Source organism: Leucopleurus acutus (assembly GCF_964270905.1).
Source record: "Leucopleurus acutus genome assembly, chromosome: X".
NCBI lineage: Eukaryota > Metazoa > Chordata > Mammalia > Artiodactyla > Delphinidae > Leucopleurus > Leucopleurus acutus.
In genome coordinates this window covers 44,328,509-44,346,017 of record NC_139148.1, presented here as the reverse complement: position 1 = coordinate 44,346,017, position 17,509 = coordinate 44,328,509, and the positions used below count along the sequence as shown (strand labels likewise).

The 17,509-nt window shown below is 43.3% G+C and overlaps 1 protein-coding gene across 1 annotated transcript; it reads right to left on the bottom strand.

Moving 5' to 3' along the window:
- Window positions 1–5,968: 5,968 nt before the first annotated feature.
- LOC309978815 (diphosphoinositol polyphosphate phosphohydrolase 3-beta) lies at window positions 5,969–6,463 on the bottom strand (the record flags this gene model as incomplete). Its single annotated transcript, XM_082865460.1, has 1 exon — window positions 5,969–6,463. The coding sequence occupies one exon, from the start codon at window positions 6,461–6,463 to the stop codon at window positions 5,969–5,971; it is 495 nt and encodes a 164-aa protein (XP_082721586.1).
- Window positions 6,464–17,509: the final 11,046 nt, after the last annotated feature.

Here is a 17,509-nt window from a genome sequence, read left to right as displayed (position 1 = left end):
TAAGTCTTAGGGATAGAGGGGGTCCTAAAAGTAAACTCTGAAGAATTTTTTTTCAATTTTTATTATGGAAAATTTCAAACATATACAAAAGTATAGAGAATAGAATAATGAACTCCCAAATATCCATCACGCAGCTTCAATAATTATCAATTTATCACCAATTTCAACTATATGCTCACTTACCCCACCCTCAGATTATTTTGAAGCAAGTATCAGTAGCATATCACTTCATGTGTCAAACTTACAGTACATTTCTCTAAAAGATAAGAATAAAAAAAAACATAACCACAGTACCATATCACACCTAAAAAACCCCAATATGTTGGGGAGGTGTGTTTTTATTTCAAATTCTGTAAAGGTTGGGGGAACAATTAATAAATAAATATATTTCACTGTTAACATGAGGAAGGGTGTAACACTCAAATGGAGCCCATTTTTTTCCTGATGTAATTGCTTTACAATGCAAAAGAAAGAAAACTACCATATTAAAGCCACTTTAGGGCCTTTGTAGGGAGCTGGGGAAGAGTGCTGACATCACAAACCCCATGGCAGAACTCCATAAAACTTCCTCTAAACACCTTTGTCATTTTCTTAAAGTTGATCTCCTGGAGGTAGCTGACCCAAGTCCTCTCTAAATCTTTCATTTTCGGTCCCCCCCCAACAGAAGTTTTTTTCCCCCCAATGCCTTTGCCAAGTGACAACAATTTAGTTGTCTTTCAGTCCTCTGCATTCTCACATGCAGAAACCAGGGGGGATGAGGAGCTAGCTGATGTATTGGAAAAGGGGAGGAAAACTGTGGCTAACTGAATCACTAAGAGATGCAAAAGAAACCTAGGCAAGCTAAGAGGCATGATTAACTTTGGAAACTGCCTATAGCAGTCTTTTTGCCTCTGGCATCAAATAATACAGTATACTGAATCTGAAAAATAAGAAAAACCATCTTTTCTTCAAAGAGATGTTAAGATTACATGGAAGAGGTGGTTAGGGCAGTGCAAAAACATTAAATTTGTTATTTGTATATCATTTTAAAATTTTATAAAAAGCACATTATCTTATGTTCATTGTATTTATTTTTATAGTTACTTTTATAGCAAGTGATATTTTTGAATAAAATTTTAAGCAAATTAACAACAGTACAAAAACACTGAAGTTGTTACATAAAGGACTGATTCTACAGAATGTTGCCTTAAGTGATGGGTAATCTTAAAACTGTGCTAGCCACTGTGTGGTATGCCTTAGAAATATGAGTAATAATTCTTGTCCTTGAACATCTTACAACTGCCTTGAAAAGTTTCTGAAACACCTGATACAGAAAAGCCACACACGTGGTGCCTGGACAGCATATACTCTACTAGCACCAGATTGGAAGGGGAACGTTTTGCCATGTAGTGATTATAAAATATGAGTTGAATCAAAGAACCTTCAGTGATGCCAACCATATTTCAAGTAGTGTCTAAGATGCAGAATATGCAAAGAGTAAGGAAGTGTGGTCCTTGCTCTCAAGGATATCATAGTCTAATGGAGAAGGCAGACATATCAAAAAAGCACAATAAAAGGCTACGGGTGCTGAATAAGAGTCTGTTCACATACAATAGTACAATCACCAGGGCAAGAGGAGTCAGTGGAATAGACAGGGAAGGAGTGTCCCAAGATGTAGGAGGAAAACCAGATGAGCTGTCTCCTTGGAAGCATGGAAGTGCTCACCTATACTTGCCAATTCCATTCATCAGTGGTTCACATCAATGACTCTTTCAAAGCAATCCTGGATATCTTTGCTGTTCATCTGGAGAAACAAACCAACATACAATTAGCAGGCTCATACTAATTTAACAATTCTTCCAATTGATAAATTTACAAAAGGTTTATTATCTGTATCACTCACTTTGCATTTGGAAAGCCTTCACAGAATTATCTAATGCAGATGCAATGTGAGTCTGGATCAGCAGCTGAGGGAGTTACAGGTCAGTATATGTTACAAAACAAAGAAGTCAGGAAAGCAGTGATACCAGAAGTTTTGCAAAGGGGGAGTGGTCATCTAAGACATAAAAAAGTCCTAAATTCCATGTTCTGGACTCTAAGCTTATGGCAATTATTCAGGCTGGTTCCTATCCATCAAAAAGTTTGTTGTCTACTGGCCACACAGCCATGCAAATAGAGAAGTACAATAAATTGTGAGAACCATGACACACACAGAAGAGGGTACGTTGACCCAGGTGGTCAGAAAAGGCTTCTCGTAGTTGTTTATGAAGTAACTATTTTTATTATCTTCAATTTTATATTAAAAAACCCTCAGCATGAGATAGTTAGATAACTTGGCTGAAGTTACAGAATTAACAAAAACTGGAAGCAGTTTTCAACCCTAGGTCTGTTTGACTTCAAAGCCCAATGTAGTTTGATGTATCACATCAAACTCTCATAAAAATGTCAAGTTTTATTTCAGTCACCATAGTGACTTTTCCATTTCTCATAATGCTGTTTGCCCATAAAATCTGTTAAATACAGTGTAACAGTTTGTCAGGAGACAACTACCAGGAAAATACTGATGAAACTGTGGTAGTGCCTGGTGGCTTCCCCATATGGGACGCCTGGAAGTAAAAGCTCTGCCCCCCAAATATACATTATTTGTGTGTGTGTACATATACAGACACAATTTCTTGAAAAAAATTTATACTTTATAGACATAGCAATAATTATTTCTAGTGTTTCTATGTATCTACATTAATCTTTAATGTTTTCTCTCTATACATTAAAATAATAAAGTATTTGAGCAGCTGAAAATATATGCTGTTTATTAAACATGCAGAAAATAAATCTGATTCATTTCTGCAAACTTCAATTATCTATGGAGAGTACCCTTTCTCCGTTTTTACCAAGGGGAGGGCTGAAAAACCAAACAAACAACATATAAGTGACTTTTTAATACTCTTACAAGGAAAAAGAATCCCAACTGTACATCAATCTTTGGAGCACTGAGGTGGTAGAAATTTTCTGTATATGACCTCTGCTCACCTGTTTAGCCTGAAACACTTGGTCTTAAAGAGAAAAAACGAAATCTCCTTGGAGCTTTAAACTATTTTAGGCTAGGTTCCAGAGAATATTTCACAAAAACTACTTAAATGAACCTAACGGTCAATCCTTAAAAATAGCATGACAGGGCTTCCCTGGTGGCGCAGTGGTTGAGAGTCCGCCTGCCGATGCAGGGGACACAGGCTCTTGCCCCGGTCCGGGAAGATCCCACATGCTGCGGAGCGGCTGGGCCCATGAGCCATGGCCGCTGAGCCTGCGCGTCTGGTGCCTGTGCTCCACAACGGGAGAGGCCACAAGAGTGAGAGGCCCACGTACCGCAAAAAAAAAAAAAAAAATAGCATGATATATTCTAAATGTTTCTGGCAAAAAACAACGACAAAAAAAAAAAAACAACCAAAAAAACAAACCCACAACATATTTATAGGCTAAATTCTTTATAACGGGTTAATATGAATATTGTACATTTTTGCCTTTGTCAGATACTTAATTTAAGAACCAAATAAGATGATGCATTATTACCTCTAAGAATAACAAGTTATGGCTCCAAAGTATTTGTGACAGCATTTCAGGTGGAAGGGGTTTTTATCTGCAAAAATATCTGTAAAATAAGAACCCAGTATATCTGCTGTGTTAATGTTAATGTAGAATTTAAGAATCTTCTTGAATAACTAGGTTATTGGGGGAAAATATCTTTGGGTCTATTTGAGATTGAATGAATAGTAAAAGTCAGATTGTTTGGAATTAAAAATATGTACTCAAATATATATTCGATATGTATCACTTTTGCAGAGAAAAACAGAAAAATACACAATAACCATAATTAATCAAATGATATAATACAGATAATAAAACTGTCATTGGTTTTAAAAACCCACTCATTTTTTCGTTTACTTTGATAGCCATTAGTACCGAAAATGTTTTGTGAACTGAAACTTGTACATTGTTTATCTGTGCTTGAATGTGTAATACGATTTGTTTTCAAAAGAGTGGTACTGAATTTCTTTAGAAAGTGGAACAGAACCCACTTTTTAGAAGCAATCATATAAGCATGTTACCAATTTGTAGAATTAAAATGCAACCAAATAGAGAAAAATATGAGTATTTTGAGGAACAAAATACATATAGCACACAAGGGGGCAGCACAAAAGAGTATGTGTTCTAAAATTCAATATAAAGTTCAAAAGCAGAACTTAAAAGATAGGAGGGGGTAGTACTGATTAGGAAGAGGAATGCAATGGGCTTTTGAGTTACAGGTAATATTAATTTCTGGATCTGAACTCTGGTTACATGTATGTGCTCACTATATAAAGATTCATTAAGCTGTAAAGATTTGTCAACTGTTCTGTATGTATGCTGCACAACAGTAAGCTATGAATTAATTTAAGAAAGGTAACTTCCATTAAATCTTCAGCAGTAATTGTGTTTAAAAACAGGTTACTTTGAGGACTAACAAAATGTTTTAAACAACCATTATTTTCTACCTTATTTATTTACTAGAAGGATGTTTTAAAAATGCTTAAGCGTTATATAAGCAATGACCTTTCCACCCTGATGTCCTCTTCAGAAAGTAGATTTTCCCACTACCTAACTCCCGACATGGCTAGAGGAATAAAGGTAGTTCCAGAAGACAGACCTATGCACCTTAGATAGGATCCCTGATTTCAAACAAGTACTGATGCAAATGTAAGAGCTTTTAATTTGGTAGCTTTGAAGTCTGTCATGTGACACAAAACCTTTATCCTAAATCTTCACGAGAGATTGTTCAGGCGTCCTGACAGTTTGAGGATTCTGTAGCAGCTGAATATCAAGAAGGCTAACTCACTGAACTGGGATGTAATTACCATATAATATTCCATTCTTTTGGCTACTGGTATTCCGACAAGTTTAAGTGGACTATCATGAATTCAAATATGTGAACTAACTTTCTTTCAAAGACTAGTTTATAATGAGAGAACCATGTTGTTCTAGGGCACTGAGAAAGGAGCAATGGCAGTTGAAAGTTGAGCACGCTAAATCACACTCAGAATACAGTTTTCATAATATGTACATATCAGGATATGTACATAACAATACCTTCCCGAGAGGGTCTTTATTCTATAAAATAATATTTTGCTAAGCTACATTCAGGCTCAATGGAAAATGGCCATTTCAAGTAAGAAGTAAAAAACTACCAGTTGTGAAAATGTTCTGAAAATTGAATTATCAACATATGAATTAAGCAATTTCTGAAAAAGGCAAATTAGATCACATATCTGAAGATAAAATTATTGTTCAGTGTGGAAAGAGCACATGATGTAAAATTCCTTAAATAGTTCTTTGAAATTCAACACTGGTCCTTCAAACCAATCCCCATCACAGAAGGGCTTGCTGACAAGAGCTAATGCTGTGAATGAGAAAACAACTTAAGAGAAAAAATTAATGAAGTTGCCATACAACCAAGGTGATCAGATTTTAAAGGCCTTCACTACAAAAAACCCACAAGACTGGTACCAAAAGTGCACATACGCACACAGACACACGCAGACACATACGGACACACACACACGTGTGAACTGTAAAGAAAAAACAAAACCACAACACGTATACACGTGTACACACACACACACACCCGCCCCCCAAAGACTGGGTCAGCAGTTAAGGCACCTTTATAAAAAACAAACAAACAAACAAACAAACCAAAAAATCCCATGTGGCTTTGGCTTTCCGAAATGTGTTACAGTGCTACCAAGAAGCGATTCTGAAAGCATCTGAAAACGTGCAAAATGTCTGAAAACAGTGCCTGGCACCTGACACAGTTTGCAAGCGTGATTCAGAGGTCTGCCAAGGAAACAAAAGAAGCCTCCCTCCTCCCGGTGAGACCTCACACGGCACCAGGGGCGCTCCGGGCACTATTTACTGTCAGGTAGGTGGAAAGCAAGAGTCTGTGCAGGAGCGGTACATACTAGGGATCGCTCTCTGGCGGGGACGGGGCCATGGAGTTTCCACTGGTTGGGGAACCGCCCAGCTTTAGTTTTTGCAGATATTCGGCATGCACGGGCTTGTGGCACTGGAGAACCTTGATCGCATCTTCGACTTTGAACCACTCTCGCTTCCTCCCAATGCTAACCGAATCTTCCCAATCCTCCAGAATCTCAGTGACAGTCAGTACATACACGTACGTTCTGTGCTTGCGATCTTGGTTCTGCTCGAAAATGCCCAGGAGCCGGCCCAACTTCCCCTTGACTCCCGCCTCTTCGTACACCTCGCGGACTGCAGCACCGCCCGGCTCCTCCTCGGGCTCCATGCCCCCGCCCGGCACGATCCAGCGGTCCGGGTACCGACTGCTACTCACTAACAGCACCTCGTCTTCGCGCTCGCTCCGGAAGCACAGGCACGCCGCCCGCTTCTTGAACCCCTCCGGGTCGTAGGTCCGCGTCTGGTTCGGCTTGCACTTCATCCTCGAGGCCGCTCGCCGCTGCTCGGGTCCCCGCTGCCGCCGCCACCGGGACGAGGGACTCCGAGGTGCTGCCGAGAGAAAGGGCCGCGGCGAGGGGCGGCGAGAGAGAGAAGCGCCTCAGCCCGCGAGCCCCGGGCGCTCGGGGAAGATGAGGCGGGGGCGGGGACGGAGGCGGGGGCGCGCGAGGTACGTCAGTCGGTCCGTCCCCCCGCGCGGCCGGGGGGTCCCGGGCGCAGACGCCTGAGTGGAGGAGGCGCCACCGCCCCCGCCCCCATCCCCGCCTCCGCCCCGGAGCCCGCCACTCTGCGCGGAGCCCACCCGCGTCTCCAGTGCGCGTCCGCGTCCCTCCCTCCTCAGCCGACGGGGCCGGGGTTGAGCGAGGTGAGGCGCATTCGCGGGCGCGTCCGCGTCCCCGGGCACGTGCGCGTTCCCGTCGGAGGGCGGGGGGCGGGGGTCTCGTGGCTCCCGCAGCGCGCGGCGCCTGGGGCGCACTGCGCAGGCGCCCCGCACCTCCGGGCTGGGAATCTGCAGCCCCCGGGGTGAAATGCACCGCCTTGTGACCTGGGCCAAGCTTGCTTCCACGTGTGCCTTCGAGCCAGACGTGGCTGTGGCGCGGCCGGACGTTTCTCCTCACCCTCCCCACCAGGTTGCAGGAAACACACACGCAATCGTTTTACACACAGGACGGACGGTCAAGTGCGTGTGGTCCTCGTCATCACCCATAAGGTAGAGTGCCGGCTTACTTACAGGAAGGCCCCGGTTTTGTCAAGACGATCCTCGGTATTCTTGACAAAACAGTACCTAATCTTTGCTGAGTCATATCATGCAGTTTTGTTTCTTCAGCAGGTTCTTCACCTTGCCAGGCATCTTGGCACAGCCCATAAGTGAACACCTTTCTTGAACCCCTATTGACATCTTACCCAACCTCTGGTCCTCGGTTTGCTCAGCAGTAAACTCCTCACCTACTTGGTTCAGACCTTTGCACTTTGGGTCATGTTCACCCAACAGCTGGAGAACCACCCAAAGCAGTGTTTTATTAAATCCCAGGAATCTCTCCCCTCCACACACTCCACCCTTGTCTCTCTTTCTCATTGAGAAGTACTGGTTGAGGCTTTGGGAAACATGCCTCTGGCAATCCCTTCATATTTTGCATGTTGATTTTTAGAAGCCTCCTGGCCAGGGACTCCAGCAAGGCCACTTGGTGCTCTCTCCCCTCTGTCTGGTCATCCTGTCCCCTTGGCCACGAAGTGGCCCTCCCACAGCCCCAGATGTAACAGCCTAAAGCCTTCCCCCTCCTTCGTATTTTTTCTTATTGTTTCCCTGCTCTCACAGTAACCTGTGGAGAAGACCTCTGATATCCCCTCCCTTTTGCCTTATTGCAACCTAGGCATCTTTGTCTCTCTTACCCACAGACCGTCTGCTGGCATCAGGCAAGCAGGATCACAACACCTCACTTTTCCAGTGAAATAATCCATTCATCAAGGAGAAATTGAATCGGAAAGGTATGTGGAAAATGGTTACGAAACATACAGTCCGGTTTTTAAATAACAAGTTAGTTCAGCTTGCCAGTTCAGCTTGTTCCACGCCGTGTGTATCCAAATAGCTCATAAAATTGATTCTGTTCCTGGTGGCAAGACTACCCTCAATATCTAGAAGTATAATAAGACAAAAATATATGGGCATAATATAATAAAACTGTATGAAGAAAATGGTAAAATGGAGAAATGAAGAGAATGACCTCAACCAATAGCGATACTAGTGCTAATGACCATATTTTACCGATATATGGATGATCAAGGAACATTTGGAGGAAGGCAACATACCGTGATTAAAAACAAACTAGGAGGACTTCCCTGGTGGCCCAGTGGTTAAGACTCTGCGCTTCAATGCAGGGGGCACGGGTTGGATCCCTGGCTGGGGAACTGCCTCACGCCGTGAGGTGTGGACAAAACAAACAAACAAACAAAACACAACAAAAAAAACCCCCCAAAACACTAGGAAAATAGATTTCAGCACAGGCTGTATACCTCAGTGTGCCCATACTCACAAATAAATGATGTTAAACAACTAGAAACAAAATCCATTATAGTCAGGATCTAGGCAAATATACCAATTATCACCCATATTATTACATATCATTTTAGATTTTCTTTCCCGTGCAATGAGATTGTAAAGAGAAAAAAGCCTACCATTTTGATAAATAAGACAAAATTGTCATTCTTAGCAGATGGTAGGAATATATTCTTGGGAAACACCTAAGAAACGATGTAAAAATAAATTTCTTTAGGGCTTCCCTGGTGGCGCAGTGGTTGGGAATCCGCCTGCCGATGCAGGGGACACGGGTTCGTGACCCGGTCCGGGAGGATCCCACATGCTGCGGAGCGGCTGGGCCCGTGGGCCATGGCCGCTGAGACTGCGCGCCCGGAGCCTGTGCTCCGCAGCGGGAGGGGCCACAATGGTGAGAGGCCCGTGTACGGCAAAAATAAATAAATAAAATAAATAAAAAAAAATTTCTTTAAATGGTAGCCGTTAATAAACATTAACATTTAAAATCCCAAGAGCTTTCATGTATGCCAGCAATAACCCTGTAGAAAATATAATGTGGAAACGATGACATCACAGTAGCAATATCAACCACTACAAAGTAAACAAAATACCGAGGGATCCTAAAAAATATGGTTAGGGCATTGTAGTAGAAAATGATAAAACTTGTACTCAACTCTAAAAGATATTTGAATTAATCAAGAGGAACTTTAGCAAAGCTGGGAGATTGGACTGGTGTCTGCAGGGAGGTGTGGACCAAACAGGCCCCAGCCACATCACCAGTCTGCTTCACAGTTACCAGGTAGTATGTCCTTGTCTCACCAGAGGTGCCGTTTTATAGTCTGCTGCATCACTCCCACATCAGATTATGCCTATGCAATATGTCTGTGCTGGGGGTGGGGCATATTTATTGGAAGGGGGAGGAGAAGCAACATTATAATATGGAAGGAGGTAGAGACTGAATTCCTACTGGCAAAGTCATAACATGTTCCTGGATAAAGAGATCCACAGGTTGTAGGTTTAGTGCAATGCCAAGGAAGTTTCCAAATTAGTTTTTTTCCAAATTTCATAAAATAATTTTATTTTCCACCTGTTAAAACAATAGGGCAAGACAGTTTTAACTTTTTCTAAAGAAGAGTAGAAATCTGTTTTGGGAGACTAGCACTCTGCTGTCTGGTTTATCTATAGTTCATTGTTTCTCCACTGATGAACAGGGTTGTTTCATGAGCCACTGTGGTAGCAGACTGTTACAGCAACAGCTGTGATACGTGCATGCCTCCCACATTGTCCTTGGCCTTGGCACGGAGCTTGCTTTGTGCCATGGGACCATAGCAAGTGTGAAGCAAGCAGAGAATTGAAAAGTGCCTGTGCACTGGGGTTTGCCCTCTCTTGCTGCTCTTAAAACAAGATGACAACAATGTGAAGAAGCCTGGGCTAGGTGAATGATGAGAGATCCACAGTCCATGCATCGCCTTCACCCCACCTTACAGTGGATCCTTTGCCAGAAATGTAGGTGAGACCATCCTAGACCATACAGCCCGCAGCAGAGCCAGTTAGCCGATAGAGCACTGACCACGGATGCATAAGTAAGCCCTCTGAGAAGAGCAGAAGGACCAGTCACCCGAGCCCAGCTGAAGTCGTTGGGCTGCAGAATTATGAGCAAAAGAATCAATTGTTGTTTAAAGCCACTAAAATTTGGGGTGGTTTCTTATACATCAAGAGCTAGCTGACACCACCATTAACTGCCATCCATCAAAATCCAACCAAAAATAAAGAAAGTATGTTTCCCAGTAGAAATTCCACCTCTTCTTGAAGAGGTTGCCATTGAACTTTTCCTGGAGTCAGAAGGAGAGGGATGAAGTTAAGACATGTAATATTTGTACGTGTCAGTCTTTGTGCCAGACCCTGTGTTGAGCCCTGTATCCTGTTTAACTGACAGCCCATTAAATCCTAAGGAGACAGTTATTATTTCCGTTTCATAGAAGAGAAGGCTTAGAGTGGAGTTAGTATTTGAATTCAAGTCTTCATGTCTCTATAGCTGTGCTCTCACAAAGTCACCATGTCTTGTCAAAAGGATTCTTTTTATCAAGAGCTACGGTTTGTTGTGGCATTTAAAAAAATTTATTTTATTGAAGTGTAGTTGATTTACAACGTTGTATTCATTTCTACTGTATAGCAAAGTGATTCAGTTATACATATGTATACATTCTTTTTCATGTTCTTTTCCATTATGGTTTATCACAGGATATTGAGTATAGATCCCTGCGCTGTACAGTAGAACCTTGCTGTTTATCCATTCTATATATAATACTTTGCATCTGCTAATCCCAAACTCCCAATCCATCCCTCTCCCAGCCTCCTCCCCCTTGGCAACCACGAGGCTGCTCTCTATGTCTGTGAGTCCTTTTCTGTTTCGTAGATAAGTTCATTCGCGTCATATTTTAGATTTCACATATAAGTGATATCACATGGTATTTGCCTTTCTCTGTCTGACTTCCTTCACTTAGTATGATAATCTCTAGGCCCATCCATGTTGCGGCAAGTGGCATTATTTCATTCTCTTTTGTGGCTGAGTGGTGTTCCATTGTATATAGGAACCACATCATCTTTATCCATTCCTCTGTCGATGGACATTTAGGTTGTTTCCATGTCTTGGCTGTTGTGAAGAGTGCTGCAGTGAACACTGGGGTGCATGTATCTTTTCAAGTTATGTTTTTCTCCAGATATATGCCTGGGAGTGGGATTGCAGGATCATATGGCAACTCTGTTTTTAGTTTTTTTGAGGAACCTCCATACCGTTTTCCACAGTGGCTCCACCAGTTTACGTTCTGTTGTGGCATTTTTGGATGACATTCAGAGTTGACTTCTTAGGTAAGGTGTTCATTTGCTAAGGGTCACTGAGTTCAAAGGAAGCTATTTCCGCTCTGGATGTTCTTCTCCTGAGAAATATAGTGAAAAGCCCACCTGAGGGCCCATCTCACTCCCACCAATGAAGGATGTCACCTTGACACGTTACTTAACAACTTGAAGTTCAATTTCCCCTGCAAGCATAAAATGGAATTAGTGTTACAGAGAAGAAGACGTTCTATTTTGTCATCATCCTGGGCATTGATTTTGATTTGTCGAGGGTCCGCTTTATGCATGTAATATTTATTTACCAGCAAAATTGAAAAATGAGTATCAAAATCTCCTTTCAACAGATTAAGAGACAGGCTGAGATGGGTTTAAGGAGGTGAGGCAGCAAGTGATGGAGCTGAGTCACACGCTGGTCTGCCTGACACCAAAGGTAATCTTCCCTTCACTATGACAGATTTCGCACGTGTTGAGAGTTGCTGAGATACACACACAGTGCATGTCATTCCTTGTGGCGCAGACTTCCTCCGCTCTCATTTTTTTCTGCCTGGGAGATCTGGGCACCCAGGAGAACACAGCTTCTATGTAATGTTCTAAAACTGAGAGGATCTGCTCTGAGCACAACTAGTCTGGGATACATATTTCCACATGTTTTCTGATTTAGGAAAGAGCAGGCAGATTGGAAAGTGACAGCAACATTAGAAGCATGGTCCTGGGAAGTTGGGTGCCTTTCTTGGTGAGATGGGCATGGAACCTAGAGCTGCCTCTTTTGTGATTAATTTTAAGTGGAATGCAATTCTAAGAGGGAGGAGCTCTCCAGAACAGCTGTCACCGCAGATGGAGAACGTTACAGACCTTCTGAGAGCCTTGTGGTCTTCACAGCTGCACCCAGCTTTCAGGAGAGTGACCACACATACCTGAGAGGATTTCTAGACGTACTAAAGGGAAGCAGAGTCGGGAAATGTGATTTTAGTAGTAGTCAGTGAGTGGGAAAAAAATTGGTGTTTTGTAAACCAAATGCCCTAGAACTTAAGTCTGGCTCTCTCAGTAGCTGTGCAGCCTTAAGCAAGTGAATATCTTGGACCTTGATAGTTCTCATCTGTAAAATGGGGATAATAAAAGTACCTACCTCATTAACTTCAACCCTCCCCCAAAGGCTTTCCTGACCATGTGTACTCACCCACCCCTTACACTGCGATTAAATGACCCTCCTCCATTTTACCGGGCTCCCTTGACTTTAATTCTGTCATGGCTCTAATCAAGGATCGAGCGCTGTGATGATCTGTCTGTATGTTTGTAAGAAATTGAAAGGCTAGGGTCCAGCCTGATACATACCTGTTCCCCCTGAGTCAGCACAGTGACCTGAGCTCGGCATCCAGCAGGGATTCAGAATACATTGATTGACTGAAAGAGTGTGACAGAGCCTACATGGATCATAAAGGATGGTTCTCATTGTACCTAATAATTGTTTATTACAAATATAAAATGAAAGACGAGTGAAGAGAGGCAACTCCACACATAGCTTTTCACGTGTGTGAAAAGGGAGGCTTCATCATGTTCCTTGGATAATCTGTTTTTCCTTGAAACACAGCAAGGGCTTCAGAATGGGGCTACAGTAAGTAGTTCAGTAGAAACTTCTCAAATACAAAGGGATTGGAACAAAAAAATACCTCCCCATTTTTTTTTTCTTTGCTTAATGGATGAACCATGGGGATGAATACAGGACTTGTAAGTTTGTGATTTTGTGAGTAACGGCACACGTGTGCACAGTCCGGGCGTGAGCCCAGCGGTCAATGGAGGTCAAATCCAGGTGAGTGTTTCCACTCTCTCGCAAAGAGGCAGCACTCCTTGATTTCTCCTGCTTCTTTGATCACTCCCTCTGGTCCCCTGACTGCTGTATCCCTGCTCTTCACTGATACTGTCCTCTGTACAGACCTCTAATTCAGCAACTAAACCCTTCCTAGCGCTGTTCCGTTCATGGCTCAGAGTCAAATGCGAAACCCTCAGAAAGGTGTACGAGGCCCTACAAGATCTGGCCCCATTTCCTCTCTGACTTTACCCCACCAGCCTCCCTTCAGTCACTCAGGTCCAGGACTCTGCAGTTTCTGGATCTTGTCAGCCAGGCTCCCTCCTCAGGGTCTTTGCTCTAGCTCTTCCCTTTGCCCGGATGCTCCTCACCCACATCTGCCTGGCTGACTTCCTCATTTCCCTGGAGGCCTTGCTCAGTTCTCGCCTTCTCAGTGAGGGCTAACCAGGCCACAGAACAGCATATTGCCAAGTGCACCCGTCTTTCCCACCCTCCACCCTATCCCTGATCCCCTTTGCCTTGGCCTAAATTGTCCTTTTGTTATAACACTTATCAACTAACAGACTCTGTTATTTACTTCTTTGTTATGTTTGTTGCTTATCTCTGTCCTCCCCCAGAGCTCCCAGCTGTGAGGTCCTTGGTCTTAGGGATCTTTGTCTCTTGCTCACTGGTCAATCTCCAGCAGCCCAGAACTTTGCTGAGCACACATTGTAGTCATGCAGAGGATATCTGTTGATGTAATGAGTGTGTCTGCCTCCCTTGGTACATTGTGATACCCTTGAGGGCAAGGGCCATGTTTCATTGGTCTTTGTCAGTCCATGATCCAGGACACTTTCTGATACAACTGGGAAGGCACTACGGAATATTCATTGAATTAATCAATCCGTTAATTAATTAATTTGTGAAAGCGATACTAACAGGGAAAACATTCTGTTTACAAACTGCAGTTATTCCAGTAGGTGCCATCTGTGTGAGCACCATGTCTGTATCAGCTGCCATGCAAACTCTGCTGGTCGGCGCGGCCAGATGTCTGACTCATTTTCCGTGGATCCCTCCTAGGCCAGCCCTGTGCTTACTACACAGCATGACTTAGGGTGGCGTTTCCAGACCTCAGGCCTTCGTCACCTAAATAGACTTTGCTTTATCTGCGCAGAACATGTACTAATTTACATAATATATTTTCTTCAAATAAGAGTGTATCTTTGAGAATAAAAGGTAATCATACAGTTAAACGTGGTGAACGCAAAAGAATGTAATGAGCTAGTTGAAATGAAAGTTGAGATTAATGTGAAGTAATAGTACATGCAGCGATGGGCACCAAGCTAGGCTCTTCATTGATCTTCTGTAGTTGAATCCTAGGACTACAGGATTTGTAGTTGAATTCCTTCAGAGGAAATATTGTCATTCCCACTTCGTAAGGGAGACTGTTGAGATGACGGACATTCTGTAAGTTGCCCACGATCTGGCAGTAGATAGCCCAAATGAGAGGGAAACTCGGGGCTCACCGATGATAACACCCCAGAAAGAGTGCAGCATAGGCAGACCCCCGCTTAATTTGCTCCCAGCAGTCCTGTCCGGTTCCCTTCCTTTTTTCACTGATCCGGCTCTCCAAAGCTTTCATCCCATCTCCTAACACTTGCAGAAGCTCTTCATCCCAGAGATCTCGCCCCAGCTGCTTTGGCCAAATGTTGGTATATTCAACACTGATTCCTGCTGCGGCAGATGGAAGGTGACTATTCTGAGTCCTTGTGAAGGAACAAAGTAATTGTTGTTTACACTCCTTCATGACTTTTGATGATTGTGGATCCTGGGGAGGGTCCTTTGTTGCAGAGCTAGTTTCCTTGTGTGAGAATCCTGTTCTTGGCAGGATGCCCTTTTCTTCCACAAAGACATCCAACTGGCCCAGGAGGGAAGATCAGGAGTTTACTGATCAATGCTGCTGTGCACCCACAGGCCCAGGCACCGTGAGACCAGTTCCCTCAGAAGCAATACTACAGATTTCTCAGGGTTACCAAGCTGTTCTGCACATTTCGCAGGCTCCTTTGATGAAGACCACAAGCGAGGTATAGAATCAAAATTGGGATCAGGAAAACGGCCACATTCTCCCGGTACCCCCAGTAAAATCCACCTGTTCTGGTAAGGTGCACCATTAGTGAGCAGCATGGTAGGGTGGCTCTGACCAGGGGTTCTGAGCCGGGCATCATCCTCTGGAATTCGAGATTAGTAGGAAAACGGCTTTTCCTTTACTCTTTTCCCCCCATCTTCTCCTCGGGTGTTTATTATTTCAGGGCACATTGGAAAATAGGTGGTTTTCTTAGCAGTTTTCCCCAAATACGAGATCTCCTAGGAGAGGACACCAATTAGACTCTTAGTTTCTGAGCTTCGCTTTAACTTTGATCAGATAGCTTTTAGTACCAGCCTACGTCTCAAAGGAGGTATCCTTGATTTGTTGCTTCGGATGAACTTTCTGCTGTGTGTAATTCCCAAAATTCTTGTAAAGGAACCCTGTTTTTCTGTTGTTGCTTTTTCCTAACTACATATCAGAAGAGATGATAAAATCTCTTTGAGGGCCTACCATGTGTCAGGTATTTACATATCTCACTGACAATTTTCATAAAATCCCTGTGGCATAAGTACCATTATTCCAGTTTCACAAATGAGGAAACCAAGGCCCAGGAGGGTAGATACCTTGCTCATCACAGAGCTAGGAAGTGGCAGAGCTGGGATTTAGGAGAACTGCTGTCACAATCCATTGTCTGCATATCTCCACATTTTTTAAAAGTTTTTGAAAAAAATTCCTGTGTTCTTGAGAGTCACCAATGTAAATTTTAAAATTCCACACCGTTGCTATGTCATCATTCTATTTATTTTTCGAGTTTTTCTCATGACAAATAGTACCTTCCTTTACAGAAAACATTAAGCTTATAACATTAGAGTTGGGGGTGGCAGACATGGAAAGGCTTACACATGGCTAAGTTCTGGGAATTGTTGCTTTTAGCCATATTGTGGGCTAAAGACCGTGCCACGTGCTGTGTAGAGGCACATGGACAAATGAACCAGATCTCGTCCTCCAACACCTCCTAGGTTCTAGAAGAGTTTGCATGATACTCAAAAACCACACACATGCTACCTATATAGAATGCATCTACTGTCCTACTCCCAGATTGCAAGTGGATGCTTTTGCTGTCAGAGTTTCAGTATGAAAGAAATGCCTTCAGCAAACCTTCAGCAATGCCTACCATGTTTCATGCAGTGTACGTCGTACAGGATAAGCAAAGAGCAAAGAAAATATGGTACCAGCCCTTAAGGATCTCACAGGAAAACAAACATAAAAAAGAATGTAATTTCTGAATTAGAAGTATCCACGGAGTACATTTACAGTGCAAGAGAGGAAAAGAGGAAGAGGAGACACAGACTTGGGTGATAAAAAACAAATAGAGGCAATAGGATCAGGAGTCAGATCAGGGGAACTGAGACCTTGTGACTGTGAACATGAAGGCCTCTATCTGAAAATTCGACTGTTTGGGGGCTCATGGATGTGATTCCTTAATCCCGAATATTTGTGATTTTCAGCAAAACAAATAATCAAATTACCAGTCTTATATTCACTAATTAATTTCTGCAGTTAAATTTCTTTAAATGATTTTTATGCTTCAGTCACTTTTCACTTGCAAAGCCTAGGGGTGAGGACATTTCAGAAACTGAGAGATTGTTAGAAAGGCCAACACTGATCACGAAGCCAGGAAGTCAGCAGTGCACTGGTACTAGAAGCTGCTGAATACAGGGAGCTGGTGTAAAAGTCAGAAAATGCGTATGTTCCACGTGCCGTGGTAGGCTCTGGGGTTAGAGGGATCAGGCAAGCTGATCCAGCTGTCTTCGTACAGAAAATCACGCAGGCAGATCTTAAACCCAGTGGTCTGTAAAGATTTGTCAGGATTATCGAGGAGGCCTCTCACCTCCGCACACACGCGCGCACACACATACACACACTCACACACAGTTAATAACTTAGAATTCTGAAACACAGCTAGGATCACAGAGTGTTGGAGCCAGTCTGTCTACCTCTAAAGCCTCAAAGAATGTCTATGGCACCAAACCCTTTTTCATAAAACTTTATTTCCATTTAATTCAGAGCCACTACCTGCAGTTCCCCTGACTGTGCTTGCCTGCTGTTGCCCTGTAGGGAGCCTGGGAACTGAGTGTTCTGCTTTATCTGAAGTGCAGGGACTGAGTGGGCAGCTCCAGTGTCCAAGCCCTTCACACTGAGTATGGCCCTATCTTACCAGGACGTGCCCTCATGTTGCTGTCACACTGCAGGCTGTCTGTTCTTGCCTCTGTATTGC